The following is a 16,090-nucleotide window of genomic DNA, read 5'->3' as shown; positions in this document are numbered from 1 at the left end:
CTCCTCATATCTCAGCAAAGGATTTGGCTATTATCGTCTTGAATTTTGGTTTCCTCTCATTTTTGTGTTATATTAAGTCAGTAAGCATGTAGTGTATGTCTGCCTCAATAGTTAAGTGTAAGGAAAGAATGGAAATACTCCTCTGACAACCACATCTGTCTTCCACTGGTTTACACATTAGTATTTCCCACAATTGTGAAAATGGTCATGTGGATAATCTTTAAACTCCTGGCACTGGATTATTTATGTACTCGTAATCCAATCCCGATGACATTCGCTAGGAACATTGTAGCGTGCTTCCTCCAGCTATGCCAGCAGTCAAATGACTTTTGTCGAATGCCTATAAGGTTTATCAGGCTTTGTACAGGTATCCTGTGCTCTGACCATGAGCAGTCCTTGAATTTGAGGACCAATGTCCCAGATTATAAGATCTGCTCCTCCAACGTTAAAATTATTTTTTCTGTACTTATATATGTTTACTTTTCTTAGCAAAAGCAGCACTTCTTTCTCTTCTGGACAAGCACAATCAACACATACAAAAGAGCATCAGAGCATCAGAGCGTATTAAAGGGATCGAGGTCTACTCCAAGTTCAGTACACAGGCTCCATTTGGACATTCTAGTCTCCCATTTGTCTAAGTGTAGAATATGTCCAAGAAATGTTAAAGGATGCTTGTAGTACGGAGATGATTTACTTCGCAGGTGCCTCCCGTTGACTTTTCAGACACTTACAATCTGTGCTCGCTTGTTCTCATTGGCCCCTCATGCTCTTGGCTGTTTTAGTTGTTGGACTTCCTCCCCACATTGTGCATCATGGCTTTAAGTATCTTGCACACAATACACTACCTGTACAAGGAGGGGGCAGGCTCTCTCACTCTTGTTGATAATGTTAAGTTTGATATCTTTATTTATAATTATTTTTTTATTATTTGTTTGCTTTGTGCTTTTTTAATATATATATCATACAAATGAATAATTTACGAATGAATCAACGATGCAAGCATTTGCTGCATGATTTAATGCCAATGAAGAAGGGATTGTGGTATCCTGAAACGTGTCGGGAAAAGCAAAGACTGAAAGGTGAAAGCAAAGGGCAGGCTGCATAATACTAACCTTCGGGCGAAGCAATGTCGAGTGACTATATATATATATATATATATCTTCACCAAACTCCCACCAACGTAGGAAATGGAGTCGCACCCTCACGGATTGGCAAACAGGTACTTTATTTTCTTTTCTTTTGGGTGAAATACCTGACGCGTTTCGTCCACCATTGGACTTTTTCAAAGGTCACCCCTTACACCATCGCTGCTGTCAGTCCCACAAGCATTTGCCAAAGTTTCTTTTATTGACCCCCAGTGGTCAAGACCTCCAATGGTCATTACGTAGTTCAAAGGCATGCTGGATCTTGTAGTCCTTTTTACAGCAGTAGATCCTGCCCTCCATTAGGCGGTGTTTTCAATGTTAGTTGTTCCGTTTGAAAGTGTCTGTCTGTTCCGTGTGCTGTTGGCAAACCATTTTAAAGTTCACCTGCAGAGTCATACCGGTGCCAGTCACCGGTGGCAACCGCTCTCCCTATTCGTGCGTCACGACCAAGAAAAAAGGGGTTCAAGTCGGGAAAGCCTCTGGCGCGCTTGCTGACTGTGCGTCCTCCCGCGGCAGAACCACACCGCCGAATATCTTCACCAAACTCAAACCAACGTAGGAAATGGAGTCGCACCCTCACGGATTGGCAAACAGGTACTTTATTTTCTTTTCTTTTGGGTGAAATACCTGACGCGTTTCGTCCACCATTGGACTTTTTCAAAGGTCACCCCTTACACCATCGCTGCTGTCAGTCCCACAAGCATTTGCCAAAGTTTCTTTTATTGACCCCCAGTGGTCAAGACCTCCAATGGTCATTACGTAGTTCAAAGGCATGCTGGATCTTGTAGTCCTTTTTACAGCAGTAGATCCTGCCCTCCATTAGGCGGTGTTTTCAATGTTAGTTGTTCCGTTTGAAAGTGTCTGTCTGTTCCGTGTGCTGTTGGCGAATGCCTATAAGGTTTATCAGGCTTTGTACAGGTATCCTGTGCTCTGACCATGAGCAGTCCTTGAATTTGAGGACCAATGTCCCAGATTATAAGATCTGCTCCTCCAACGTTAAAATTATTTTTTCTGTACTTGTATATGTTTACTTTTCTTAGCAAAAGCAGCACTTCTTTCTCTTCTGGACAAGCACAATCAACACATACAAAAGAGCATCAGAGCGTATTAAAGGGATCGAGGTCTACTCCAAGTTCAGTACACAGGCTCCATTTGGACATTCTAGTCTCCCATTTGTCTAAGTGTAGAATATGTCCAAGAAATGTTAAAGGATGCTTGTAGTACGGAGATGATTTACTTCGCAGGTGCCTCCCGTTGACTTTTCAGACACTTACAATCTGTGCTCGCTTGTTCTCATTGGCCCCTCATGCTCTTGGCTGTTTTAGTTGTTGGACTTCCTCCCCACATTGTGCATCATGGCTTTAAGTATCTTGCACACAATACACTACCTGTACAAGGAGGGGGCAGGCTCTCTCACTCTTGTTGATAATGTTAAGTTTGATATCTTTATTTATAATTTTTTTTTTTTTTATTTGTTTGCTTTGTGCTTTTTTAATATATATATCATACAAATGAATAATTTACGAATGAATCAACGATGCAAGCATTTGCTGCGTGATTTAATGCCAATGAAGAAGGGATTGTGGTATCCTGAAACGTGTCGGGAAAAGCAAAGACTGAAAGGTGAAAGCAAAGGGCAGGCTGCATAATACTAACCTTCGGGCGAAGCAATGTCGAGTGACTATATATATATATATATATATATATATATATATATATATATATATATATATGTGAGATGATTTATCAAATTTGATCTTACTACAACTAATAGTGATACAAAGTCTTGTGAGCATTCTGCAGCAATCTATAGTGTAGTTATCGACTAAGATTTCCATGTTCAAAGTTGCAAACTTCCTTCATCTTCCACTATTCTTCTAAATGGGACCCACACGTACTAAAGGAAAAGCTCACAAGACTTTCCATCACTGCATCTGATTAAAGAAATTACTGGAGCACACTTGTTGTTTACTGGAAATAGTCTATGGACATCTCTTCTGGGGTCGTGTTCAGTTCAGTTGGAAGATCCTATGACATATATATCCTCCAAAACTGCCTTACTTCAGTGTAGTCCCAATCAATACATTGGCGCTGTTCAGTATGTTCCCATTTTTGTTGAGAATGGATGGATACAAGAGAGCAAACGTAACCAATTCATACCTTTATATTTCTTCTGGTGCTTCGATTCCTGGTCTCATCCCAGAACCACTGAAGCTTCCAACACCATTCTTGGTGGTCGAGTGCAAGTTCAGTGTCTACTGAGATTGTATTATGAGCTTTCCTCCTTCAGGTTTGTTCCTGACCTTGGTTGTTGGTTTTTCTTTGTAGGTATGTTAAATCAGGTTGGTGATCTCAGTCCAGCCCCCAGTGGATGAGCTTTACCTGTTTGAGTATTCGTGTTGTTTGCATCACATAATAATGTCCCACTAATTTGACATATTTGGTGTTAGGAATTGTCTTGTGCCTCATTTGAGAGTGTAAAATGTAATAAGGCTTGTAGAGCCGTCACCAATCTCTCCCTAATAAGTGGATGTCTCCATTTCCCAACATTCGACGAGAGTGCTTTAGGGTACCAGTAACAATAATTCTAATGTAGAAAAATGATGTGTTTTAGTTCTGCTGACTGAAATGCAATAGTTTCTACAACCCACTATAGGATTCTAAAGTGGACATACAAACCACATTTACAAATGTTGGAAACCTTACTAGCTTGTGTTAGGCAAGCTTTAAAATCATCATAGTTTGTGTGCAGAAGAGCACTGTAGTAAATTCCATTGGTTCTTAGTTCATGTGATCCGTTTTATGGCTCTGTGTGTGACATAATGATTGATCTTATTGTCCTATGCAATCATGAAGTGCCTCTTCATTTTAGCAGAACAAACAAGGAACTATAGGTACAAGTGGACTTATCACAAAATGAAGAACAAGCATTTTGAAGCTTTGCAACCTAAAAAGCTAAACTGTTAGTAGCTCTTATGTAGTCATCCATTACTGCATCTTGATCATGACTATGAAGACCCGTCTGAGCATTTTGGAATGGTAAAGCCTGAGTTCTGATGTCTTGTTCTGACATTTTAAGTTTGGTGGACAAACCCCTTTAACCAGCAATTCAGCATGTGCTCCTGGGAAGGCCAAATTGGCAACCTTCACTACCCTTGGTATGTCAGCATAGTGGCTCGAGATCACACTGCCATAATGCTACAGTATCCCCAACCTCCCAAAGACATCAGCAGCATATACATAGGTTCTCCCCATTAGTTGAGCACCAGAGGACAAATAGGAGCAGGGGCAATGCAAGTAAGCATTCAACAGACTGCTGTAATATTTGTAGAATTAATTGGAATGTGCTTGTGGCTTTAGGTCAATAAATGTTGTAGATTAACCCCGTAACAGGGTCATGAACACTGTATTGGTTGACTGGACTTTCTTTAATGCAGCCACAGTGGTATAGAACTCCCTTTCCCTGGGCTATTCCATAGGAGCACACCAATTGCTTCTTTATAACATTCATGTCTATACAAGTGCTACATTTGTCATGTGATACAATGACTGTTAATGCACTTTTTTACTGGTAGAATTATTTCAGTAGTCACTTGATTAGTATCCAAGTCAATGTTTATGATTAATATGTGTCGGTGTGCTAAGTGGATTCGCAGAACTGAATTAAAATCTGAGAATATGGTCGATCATACCCCATTGTGTACACTCCAACCAGGGATTTTGCCACTGCACCATACTTGTTACATATTGACAAAGTGTGGCTATCAGATCCCATTTCTAAAATAATTGTTTTCAGAATCCAACAAAGTCTTATACAGTGTTGTTATTTGGATATAAACTATACAACAGAAGTAAAGAAGCTATGAGTCTTGTTACCTAAGAGGATGATTGTAAATTACTCTTGCCCTGATGATGTGACAAATTTTACAAACGGTGTAGTAAAACATGTTAGCAGAGAGGCAGTTGGGATTAAAGCATTTTTAATGAAAATGCATTTGTAACACCTAAAGAAGCATATTGAAAGAGATGACATCTGCATCTCCTGGGCCCCATTTACCTTTGCCAGATTACTTATGCAATGTTCGGGGCATGGTCATTTGCAACTTTAGATGACTCACTCGTTCTTTTTCCAGTGTAATTAGAGGTTTCTCCTACATTGCTTAGAGGGCTTGTCAATATATTTGTTTTTGCTAAAACAATGTATTAGTCCACTGAATATTGGCTGTCCTGGGTCACCAACATTGTCTTTCCTTAGCCTATCTCTAGAGATAGGCTGCAAGTGGAGATTCGAAAATACAACTGCATCAAATTTCAATCCACTTTTCTTGGACAGCAACCAAAACATTTTGCTAGTAGCAAAATGGTATCCAAATGAAATATAACAGTGATTAACATGAATAGTCAATCTGACATCAAGGGTTCTGTAGGTGGAACTGAAGCAGCTTTTTTCTGGTCTGCAATTTTGGCTTGAAAATGTGAATGAGCAAATGTAGGGGTTTCACTTTTAGCAAATATTAAATGCTATTTGATGTTATTTCTTGCAAAGCGCTATTTATAACTTTTAATTCTTGTGTAATTAATTTTATTTTCTTTGCAGTCAGCTGATGTCTGTGATCAGATTCTCAGAGTGGTGAATAGGTCCAGTCGATTGGAAGAACTGGTCTTAGAAAATGCAGGTCTTCGAACGTAAGGACTTTTCAAATATAACAAATGCTTTTTTTTTTAAACAAACATGTTGTAGGACGTGCTTTTCGTCATGCAGTAATAACATGGGCACAGTAAACTTAAATAAGGCCTCGATTTCTCCCTGGATTAAAGAATAGGAACTCCACACTTCTCCCTAGGTTACCCTCGAATGAGCTGAATAGCACAGCTCAGCCATTAACTTCTGCCAAAAACAACCGTATGTCTCTTTTCATTGTGGATTACTTTTGATCTTTTCTGGGGTGCTGTCCGGAAAGACCTACATTTGTTGTTCATTAAAGTTTGTCTCCATAGTGCATCAACAATGTATATTGGGTCTTTATCATCTGACGATTTTAACCTGTTGGTTGCTTCTTTATTCCTAAAGTATTTAAAAGCAAAGGATGAAATGCTTGAATTTATTTCAGCCACGTAATCGTTATTTTGTACATCATGCATGCCACCTCAGATTGGACCCAGCCGTATGCAAACCAGTCTTGACCCTATTGCAGTGGGTATAGTCCAACCCGAACTGCCAGGCTAGGTCCTCCCTGAACTGGAATACAAGCAACCTAGTTAGGGCTCTTCAGTCAGATATAGCTTGATTCAAGTGACACAGTGTGCACTGGACCCACGTCTGGGCATACCCGTCCAACTTAGGGCAGCACACTAAAGTATACAAAAAAAGATGATTGAAATACTTGAATTAGTCTCAGCCACTGATAATTACCCAAGACCACATCCCATACTGATTTGCATATAACTGGGTCCAAACAGAGCTGACATTTTGTGCAAAATAAAAATGGACTGGTACCCGAGTAATTACCAGTGGCTGAGATTAATCCAAGCATTCCATCCAAACCATATGTGTGACCACTTGAAAAGGAGCCTTTAATAACATAGACGTAACTGCTAATGGATGACACCAACTGTGGCAAAAGTGGAGACATCTTGACGGCTAAATACTACACTTCATTATTTGCAAAGTGAGCAAATGATAAAAATTCCATAAAACCTTTTCATGATAACACCAGTGACACCCAAAATACTCTGAGTTCTGAAGTGTGACAAATGTTGGGCCAAACCATTAGATTTCTTTTGGCCTATAGGCCAGGAATGTGTAGCTACCAGTCATGCAGATGGGAAAAACAGACAGTTGCCCCATGACTGTGTCAGAGGAAGAACACATAGTGGAATGGACAGCCAATACTGACAGAAACTCAGCATGTTATTGGTGATTTCCCTCAGCCCTCTCCTCCATGTTAGCCAACAAAAGGAACATATACATTGTGTACCATGGGTTTTTATTGCACACCAACCTAGTACAGCATATATGTATGAAAATTGTAGCATGAATCATAATCATATTGGCAATAGGGTACATAATGTATAAAGAATGCAGAAAAGCATTATTTATGATTATATATATTTCCTACAAATCTCTGCTCCTAAATACCAGAAGCTAATAGTCCGCTACTGTGAGAAGTGTGTTCTAGAAGCTGCATACCTGCCCTTTGGCCAGTATGGATTAGGATTGCAAAGCCTATGGATTGTGATGGGATGTATCAGGGGAGGATGCCAGATGTTGAGACAATGCTCCCTGGATGAATACGTCCTCTCTTCCCTTAGATGGTGTACCATTATTTTTGCATTAATTGTCACAGAAATTAAAAGAAAGCACAAGAAGTAGTGATCCTCATGAAGTGTTGAAAAACAGTAGTGCGACCTCCCTGACAGTCTAGCAAATAGCAAGGTGGGGTGCCCCTAGGATAGGTGGTCATCCCTTTTCCTGCTTGATGTACGCGGATGATATCACAATCCTGGATCCCTGCCCCAAGGTCTTGAATACTAGATTGGCTTCTTTGCCACAGTATGTTACCCTTCACTTTTTGAAGGTTAACATCTCAAAAATTAAGGTATTGATCTTTAATAATAGTATAGCCCGGAAATTTAGTAATTAAGTTTGGGTTTTAGGACAGGATTAGTCGGAGGTAGTAAATTCCCTATCTGGGGCAAAGTCTAACAGGTAGCATGTTTGAAAAGCTACATATTGGTCACTGTTCCGCCAAGGCTTCCTCACATGCCAGTGGGTTTGCGAGCTTATTATATTGCAATGGGTCAGAGACATTTTCATTTGTTATCAGTTTTTAAGGCAAACGTTCCTCTGACATTATTATATGTCATTGAATTAATTAACATGTTGCCATGGGCTTTCTTAGAGGAAATCGATTGGAACATTTTATGGAAACTTTTTATCTTTAACTCTTCTCTTTCGGTGCCTGCCTTAAGGTTGGAACCGGCTTAACAAGTTGCTATGGGCAAGGGCTGGCTAGTGTGATTCATTGGGGCTCTCAGCTTAAGAGTAAGGAGGACTCTCTGAGGGTCTTTTTGCACATTAAATGTTTAGGCTCAGAACTAGGAAAATATACATTTTCCGGGGACTTTGCCCATGCACTAAACCAATTCGATCTACAGGAAGTTACACTGGTATCTCTCCCACACACCCTACTTAAATGTTTAGTAAAGGATGCCTCCAGTCTTATTAGTCAACAATTAGACATAACATACTGTATGTCTAAGGAAATGTGTGAGGTGGTGATCTCTTCCTGCCACTCCAAGGTAGCTCACCGGTATTCGTGGTTTTTGGAGATTATTACAAATGAACTTGCTTGCGCTAAAAGTGGTAAAAGCAAATTGGTCTAACTCCGGAGATAAACGGAAAGTGTGCATTTTGTGCAATTCCGGTATATGGGATTTTAATCATGTGATATTAGTTTACACTACGCTACGGATAAGCATGACCAGGTTCCACCAGAATACACGGCGGAAGTGGGCACTGCATGATACACTATGTACGCTGTGGACAAAATTAAGGAGACAACACAAGTGTCAATCTAAATGATTATAAGGGAAATCAGAATATAGCAGCAAATTGTTTGTTATGTATAAAACCAATCAAGAAACATATGCAAAAAAATCATCATAGAATTTGTCTGGTAATTGGAGTTATTAGAAGTGGAAAAATTAATCTTGCATGTGTCTGATAATACGCTATATTTGTATTAGTTCATTATTTTCTTTCAGCAAAATATTTGTTCCAGTTCTAAGAAATCTTACTATACATAATTGTCCTGATGTAGGCTGCTCATGCCACCACCAAAGTAGTACCTTCTGTTGTGATACATCAGGAATTCAAGATAAATCTTGATGAAATAAATAACCATGGTGTATTTTGTGCAGTGGTTAATCTTTTACAATATTTTCCAATTCTGAAACTGATTTAGATGATCTTAAGCATTGATACAAAGGTGAACAAATCTTTTCTTTAGCAGTATCGTCAGAACATTACAATTCTCTACAAAATTATCTTGGTTATGTAGCATTCCAGATCAATCACCCACATTAGTGTTCGTATGACAATGCTTGAAATGGATTGTAAACTGAACTCTTCTAAAAGATGTGCCCAGCAGTGCTATTATTGATTAATATATCTGATAGATTTGGAGAATCCAAGATGCTAAAGTCAAATATCGCAGGCATTTGAAGTTGAACACTTTCCTAACATATAGGCCTATTAGGATGGCGGATGGACCTGCGTCCGTCCGCCACCCCTGAGGTGGAGGGACGGTCCGCAGGGGCAGCGGCGGTCCCTCCGTTGCAATTAGGATGTGACTGCCACCCTGGCGGTCACATCCCGTATCTTTAACCTTGCGGCGGGTGCTGCTTGAAGCAGCACCCGCCGCAAGGTTAAAAATGCATGATTTGCATTTACATGCACAACGCGGCAGGCACGGCGCGGTGCCTGCCGCTTTGTACATGTAAATGCAGGAGGGTACCATCGGAACCCCCCCATGTGCACCCCCCCCCTCACCCTGGGGGCCCGCATGGGGCCCCAGAAGCAAAGTTCCACATGCTTTTCCACGGCGGAAAAGCCACCACGGAAAAGCATGTCTCACCACACATCCTAATTTGGCTGACGGTGTCTTGCAGACACCACCACCAAATAGCGCTCATCATCCCGCGGATCAGCGGCGGACGGACCTGCCGTCCGCCGCTGTTCCCAACGCCATCCCACCGCCATCCTAATCTGGCGGGGGGTGTTTTCTGTCACCGCGGTGGTGAATCCGCATCCTCCGGGCCGGCGGTGGCTTCCACCGGCCCGGATGATGCGGATTCACCGCCATCATAATCGACCCCCAAGTCGCCAGGTAACACATGCACCCTGAATCGCCAATAGCGCCTATTTTCTTATAGATTATATACTTCATCTAATAAGTGAATTATTTTTGGTCAGGCTAAGACAGTTGTATGTGCCTGGAAGACCGCTAATTTTCAATTCTGCAAAGTATACAAAGTACAGAGAACGCTGGATTTAGCTTACCCTGTTTCAACCAATGGTTTCCATATATTTTTATGGTCAGCCATTACTTCACCTAATTGTCCATCGAGGCCATGGTATTTCATGGATGATTGCATTGTTCAATGAGTGTTCCTATAAGGGTTTAATGGTGGTGCATCAAGTAATCCTTTAGGTAGACTGCAAACGCACCTTCATATGTCACTTTTAATTAACAGCCATATGTGTTATTTAATGTATTTACTTTCCAGACAGTGACATTTTAATTGCTGGTTTATAATTCCTTTGCCTAGGAAGTGATTCATGTTTGTATGCCTTTGATTTTGCTGTTCACTAATGGCCCTTGTTCGTTCATTGCTTTTCCTTTGCAATCAAAAGAATATTTTGTTGCCGTTTTAGCTTATTTTCAGGTCACAACATAAACGTGTTTGCATGCAGAGACTTTATTAATGATGCAACAGAATTACTGGCCTGTTATGAAAAGCATTCACAATGTATACTGTTGCTGTGTATGCTTTTTAAGTTCTCTACTTCTCCTAGGAACATGTGGTGGGTGCTTGGCTTTGGGAATTCCTGTTGAAGAAGGTGAACACACACAAACTTTGAAGCATGTGGGATTGCTCAAACCTTTGGCAGGCATATTCCAGCCTCCATATGGCCATAGATGTTCTTGCTTCAGGGTCAGGGCTGAGTACCTGTCCTAGGGTGAGCATGGGGTGTATTAAAAAAAGATTTTCTTCGCGGAAGAAAAAACTTTTTTTTCTGTGGAGAAATGAAAAAGAGGAAAATGAATATGACTTCTGCTTGTTACTTACATTCTTAGTTGTACACAGTTTACTTATATGCTTCTGTAAATATGTATACATGAGACTACTGTTTTAAAACGGTGACTCAATGCTTCCTGCAGTACTCAAGGAATTCATTTAGAATTCCCAAAAAGTGCAGACATGTACTCTTCACATCGACATACCCTGACAGGTGATAAATGCTGACTTTTTAGTGAATCCTGCCCTATGTGGCCTTCCAGATCCTTGTCACTACAGAGGGTCTTCAGAACATATGGTGGTCTCATTATTTGAGATCCTAGCGATACGCTTACAGTCAACCTTCGTTTGGTGCCCGTGAAGCTTTACATGATTGAATATTGCTATGCCTACTCTCATTTTCAGGTGAAAAACTTCACATTGTTGCCTTTACTTGTATTCATTAGGATAAGATCTGCCTCATTCAGAAAGGTATATTCTAATTTGCCATATAATCTGCCAAGTCTTAAGTCTGCAGTTATGTAAACTCTCCTTGCTCTTACCTTTCACCTAAAAGGAGACCTTGACCTTAAAAAGAGATCTTGACCTATGAATGACAGGAGGAGTCATCAATGGCCTGATATGTCAGGAAAACATTATTAATCTGACCTGGACCTTGTGTGTATTTTCCATTCATACATTAGCTCACTGAGGCCCTTATTTGAGTTGGTCGGATTTAGGTGTGCTGATGTTTGGCCCTAAAGCCTACAATTGTGAATGGGATCTCTTCACCTAAATCAATCCATTGAAAGTTTTAGACTCTGAACTTGGGTATAAACATAGGTACCCAGAAATACCGAAATCTTCATATTTTACCTGTTTTTGGGGTACTGATGCACTGATATTTAACACCTGCCCTAGCTGGTGGTGTATATCTGTAGGGGGACCTGTGCAAGTCGCTGGTGGAGGGTCTGGGGGGGAGGGGGTGACATGCGGGTGCCAGAATGTGTAGGTTAATGGAGTGAATGAACTTCATGTCCTATGGGGGGAAATGTTGTCTGCTCCTACATGGCACACTAGGGGACAGACGTGGACTGCCCTGTAGCCCCGGCCCTTTTTCATCCCCATTTTTCGGGTACATGCAAACACACAAGGTAACTGGTAACTGGTTACTGGTTCCTGTGTTTCCAAGCCCAGTATTTACATATCAGGAAATACAAGCACATTTTTAGGTACCATGGGAGTATCTGAAGCTACCGCTCCAGACCACTCTTGAAGAGGACCATATTGAAATTTCAGATACAATCACTAAAATCATCTCTTTTTAAGATCTACGTTCTGTATTGCAAGTGTGGTTATCTTTCACTTCAGGAAAATTAGTCATTCCATGTGCCAAATTTAAAACGCAGTTTTTGTTAATTGAAAAATCTTTTCCCAACGAAGCAGGCAGGTTTACTGTATAATCGCAGAAAGAGGTATGTTAAACCTCGTTTTCTTTCACTCTTTTTCAGAGATTTTGCACAAAAATTGGCCAGCGCCTTGGGCCATAATCCCAACTCAGGACTCCATACAATTAACCTTGCCAGTAACCCACTTGAGGACAGAGGTAACGTGGATATTTATTTTCACTTGTATTCAGCTAATAAGAGGATTAGTGCCGTTTCATTGGGTTCCACCTCAGCTCTACTGCATCCTATTCAGTGTAATTGCATTGTAAATACAGGCTTAGAGGGCTACTGGGTATTGCTTTCCGCTCTCCGTATGGTGATTGCTTTGCATTGTGCCTGAGACTTCTGGCATCATTTATTTTGCACATGTCTTTTAAAATGTGCACTGAATTACAATGGGCGTTGAGCTAGTAAAATCTGAAATAAAGAATTGATGGCTTTTAATATCAGAGAGAACTTAACAGCTCGGTTTGAATGCATTATAACAAAAAATGCTTTATCAGGGTTTGCTTTTTACTTGAATAGCATCTTCTGTCTTGCGGAAATTAGGATATGTTTAACAAATATAAAGGAAATACAAATGTACTTTATTCTTGTATTGCCAAGTGTCTTCTATTGAAGGGTAATCACACTCTGAACCACGTCTTAATACCGGAGAACCTCATAACACTTTGGAAATAATGAATGCGATGTAGGTGGTTGCATCCATGTACCTTGTGATGGAGATGACGACTTGTGGGTGGCGGGTAAGGAAAATTCACTGTTAGAAAATGAGAGATGAACTTTGCTGCCGCCGCCATGGACGCCCCATTTACCAGGGGTACTGAAGGGAGCACTATGCACTGGTGAAGGAAGCAATAGAAGAGGTGGCAGGAAGGGCTATTACTACCTGGGACAATAATGGCTTTGGTTATTGAATAGGAAGAAATGCCCGTTCTGGGTGTGTAGGTGATGCTGTAGGATGATATGTCATAGCGTGTAGGTTGCAGTGACCTTTGTAGGTAGTGAATAGCGAAAGAATAGGGTGTAGATGTAATAGTAGCTGCCTTCATATGTGTAGGGTAGTATGGGGAGCAGGTAGTGGTTTAAAGCGGCGATGTAGGTGGTTCATAGAATTTGGTGGTGTTTTACTTGATTGTGCAGTGAGCTTATGGTGGGAATAGCTGGCAGTGTAAGTGGATGTGTGTATGATGACAGAAGTGCTGTAGTGTGCTGCTGGTGGTGTGGGGTGAAGATGGTTAATTATGTAGGTAGTGGTGGAAAATGCAAGGTTCAGGAGTGATATGGTTGTATGTGGTCCACATACAACCATATCACATACATGGCTAAGGACATGAACGGTGGTGTAGGTTTTGATGTATGTTTCAAATGATGCTGTAGGGTTAGATGGTAGCGAATGATATGCTCTTTAATTACTTGATATAATCTGCATCCACATTGTGATGGTTCCTGTTTGCACCGATCTATCCGACTTAACACCTGTGTTACCTGAAATACAGAAGTTTGAATCTGGACTAGGTGGGTTAGCCATCACTTTGTTTCAAAGAAAATAGTGGGAATATCAGTTTGTAAGGAGTCGATGTGGAGGCACTGATCCGCACAAGCTCCCTATTTGTGCTAAGCAAATTCTCTTCCTAAATTGTGGGTATACTGACCGCATTTCAATAGTAAAATAAAATTAGTAGGGTTAATAAAATAATATAGAAATCCCAGAACACCATTTGACTCTCTGATGCTGTTTTTTAAGAGCCCGCTGGATGGCACAGTTTTAAAATATGCCTAATATAGTTTATAATAAATATTTTATGGGGAGATTTCCTCCCACTAAACAAACAAGCATTTACAATGCAACGGTTTCGCCTTTGGAAAAGTTAAAGCTATTGGCTTTGTAAATGACAACATTTTTATTTGTGTTTGCCATTTATTTAGGATATCAAAGCCATGTCATTTACAAAGCCAATAGCCTAATCTTTGCAAATGCGACACCTATTGCATTTGCACCCACACCCACACAAAAAACTGGATCACAAGAAGGGAACAGAGGCACACACAAAACCAGGTCACAAGCAGGCAACAGAGGCACACACAAAACCGGGTTGCAAGCAGGCAACAGAGGAACACACAAAACCGAGGGGGCAGGGAAGCAGCTCTACTTGATAAGAATAAATCAGAGATCTGGCAACGATGGGCGTGATCATGGAGGGAATACTCAATCCACAAAGAGGAGAGTAAGAAGCACTGCAACCAAATTTGCAAAGTAAGGAAAACATCAGAAAGAGGTAGAAAGAATTCCATGTTAGACAGAGGAAATGACATATTGTAAAAATCGTAAGGTAGGAAGAAGATGGAAGGAGCTAGAGCCACAGTTACAAGGGAGGACAAGAAAGAGAGGGTAAGAGAAAGAGAAAAATTTAGCAGATATGAGATATTGTTTTGATAAAAAAAAGAGTCATTGAGCAAGAAAGAAATAATAAAACAGTTAATGATGACAAACAAAGACTCTCCAGAGAGAAGTTGGACTGCGTGTTATAGTGAGGGAAAGGTAACTGGACGTACAAAGAGGAGCAAAGCCAGAGGGGAATTAAGATGAGAAGCTAGAGAGAAAACAAGAGATGAGACACCTCCGAGAAGAATGATAGAGAAAGGGGGAATGAAAGTGGCACTAGTGAGAACTGGGAAGTAATTCAAAAAGAGCGAAAAGTTTGAGAGGCAACTAAGGAGTTTTGGGAGACACGTAGAGCAAAGGAAATACCTGATACAACTGGTAAAATGAGCAACAAGTGACAGAATGCAGCCTGAGAGATAGAGCAGAAGAACAGTGGGAGGAAGACAGAACATTACAAGAACAGTTTGCTTGAAATATAGATCAGAGATTATTTTGCCTGCTGGTGAGCCGATGACCAATAGACATGTCACCTCAAAGGTCACTGTATTCCTCAAGGGAGAGAAGAAATGACCCAGTCAAGATATGCACCTGACTGCATGCCTCCACCTCTCCTCTTGAGCCACAGTCATTTCTGTGCATCTCCCCAAGGATTTCTAAGAATCTGTTTCCCCTGCAGTGCAGGTGCAGTCAGGCAATCAGCATGGCTCTGGTGATAAGAGACCAGTCACATGCTGCCCTTGTGAGTGACCTCTCCCTGGAGAAGTGGTGTGATCTCGGACTTTTCCACCAATTTTATTTTGCTGCAATAAATCTTTTCAATACTCATTTAGATTCCATCTTCTTCCACTTCGGAAAGTGATTGAAATGCTCCAATTGTAACACATACATCCTCCCCAAGGCTACCATGGACTGCGGCGAGCAAAAACACGGGTGTTGATCGGTTTATAGAGTGCGCTCGACAAAAGCACCCTAGGTACCTCACCTCTGCCATACCTCCCACGATTAGACATCTGCTTTCTCCCAGAGGACCTTCAAATGTGCCTCAAAAGCCATCTCCTTCACTTCGAATGTTCAACTATCACCTTGGCCTCCCATGGCCACCACTTGAACAAGCACACATTGATTACTCCAGGCACACATTGTTTACTCTAAGCACGCATTGATTACTCCAGGCACAATTTGATTACTCTAAGCACACATTGATTACTACAGGCGCAATTTGATTACTCTAGGTACGCACTGATTACTCCAGGCACACATTGATTACTCTAGGCACACATTGATTACTCCAGGCACACATTGATTAATCCAGGCACACATTAATTACT

The 16,090-nt window shown here is 40.9% G+C and overlaps 1 protein-coding gene across 2 annotated transcripts in view; it reads left to right on the top strand.

Moving 5' to 3' along the window:
• Positions 1 to 16,090, top strand: part of CARMIL1 (capping protein regulator and myosin 1 linker 1) — a 994,750-nt gene that overhangs the window by 494,882 nt on the left and 483,778 nt on the right. For both annotated transcript variants that reach the window (XM_086965173.1, XM_086965172.1), the window contains exons 10-11: positions 5,743 to 5,831; positions 12,440 to 12,534. In XM_086965173.1, the coding sequence (XP_086821299.1) occupies positions 5,743 to 5,831; positions 12,440 to 12,534 (184 nt within the window). The remainder of the gene's footprint in view (positions 1 to 5,742; positions 5,832 to 12,439; positions 12,535 to 16,090) is intronic.

Source organism: Lissotriton vulgaris, chromosome 4_1, assembly GCF_964263255.1.
Source record: "Lissotriton vulgaris chromosome 4_1, aLisVul1.2, whole genome shotgun sequence".
Classification (NCBI taxonomy): Eukaryota; Metazoa; Chordata; class Amphibia; order Caudata; family Salamandridae; genus Lissotriton; species Lissotriton vulgaris.
The sequence above is the reverse complement of the archived record's forward strand: the minus strand, read 5'-3'. Positions and strand labels throughout refer to the sequence as shown.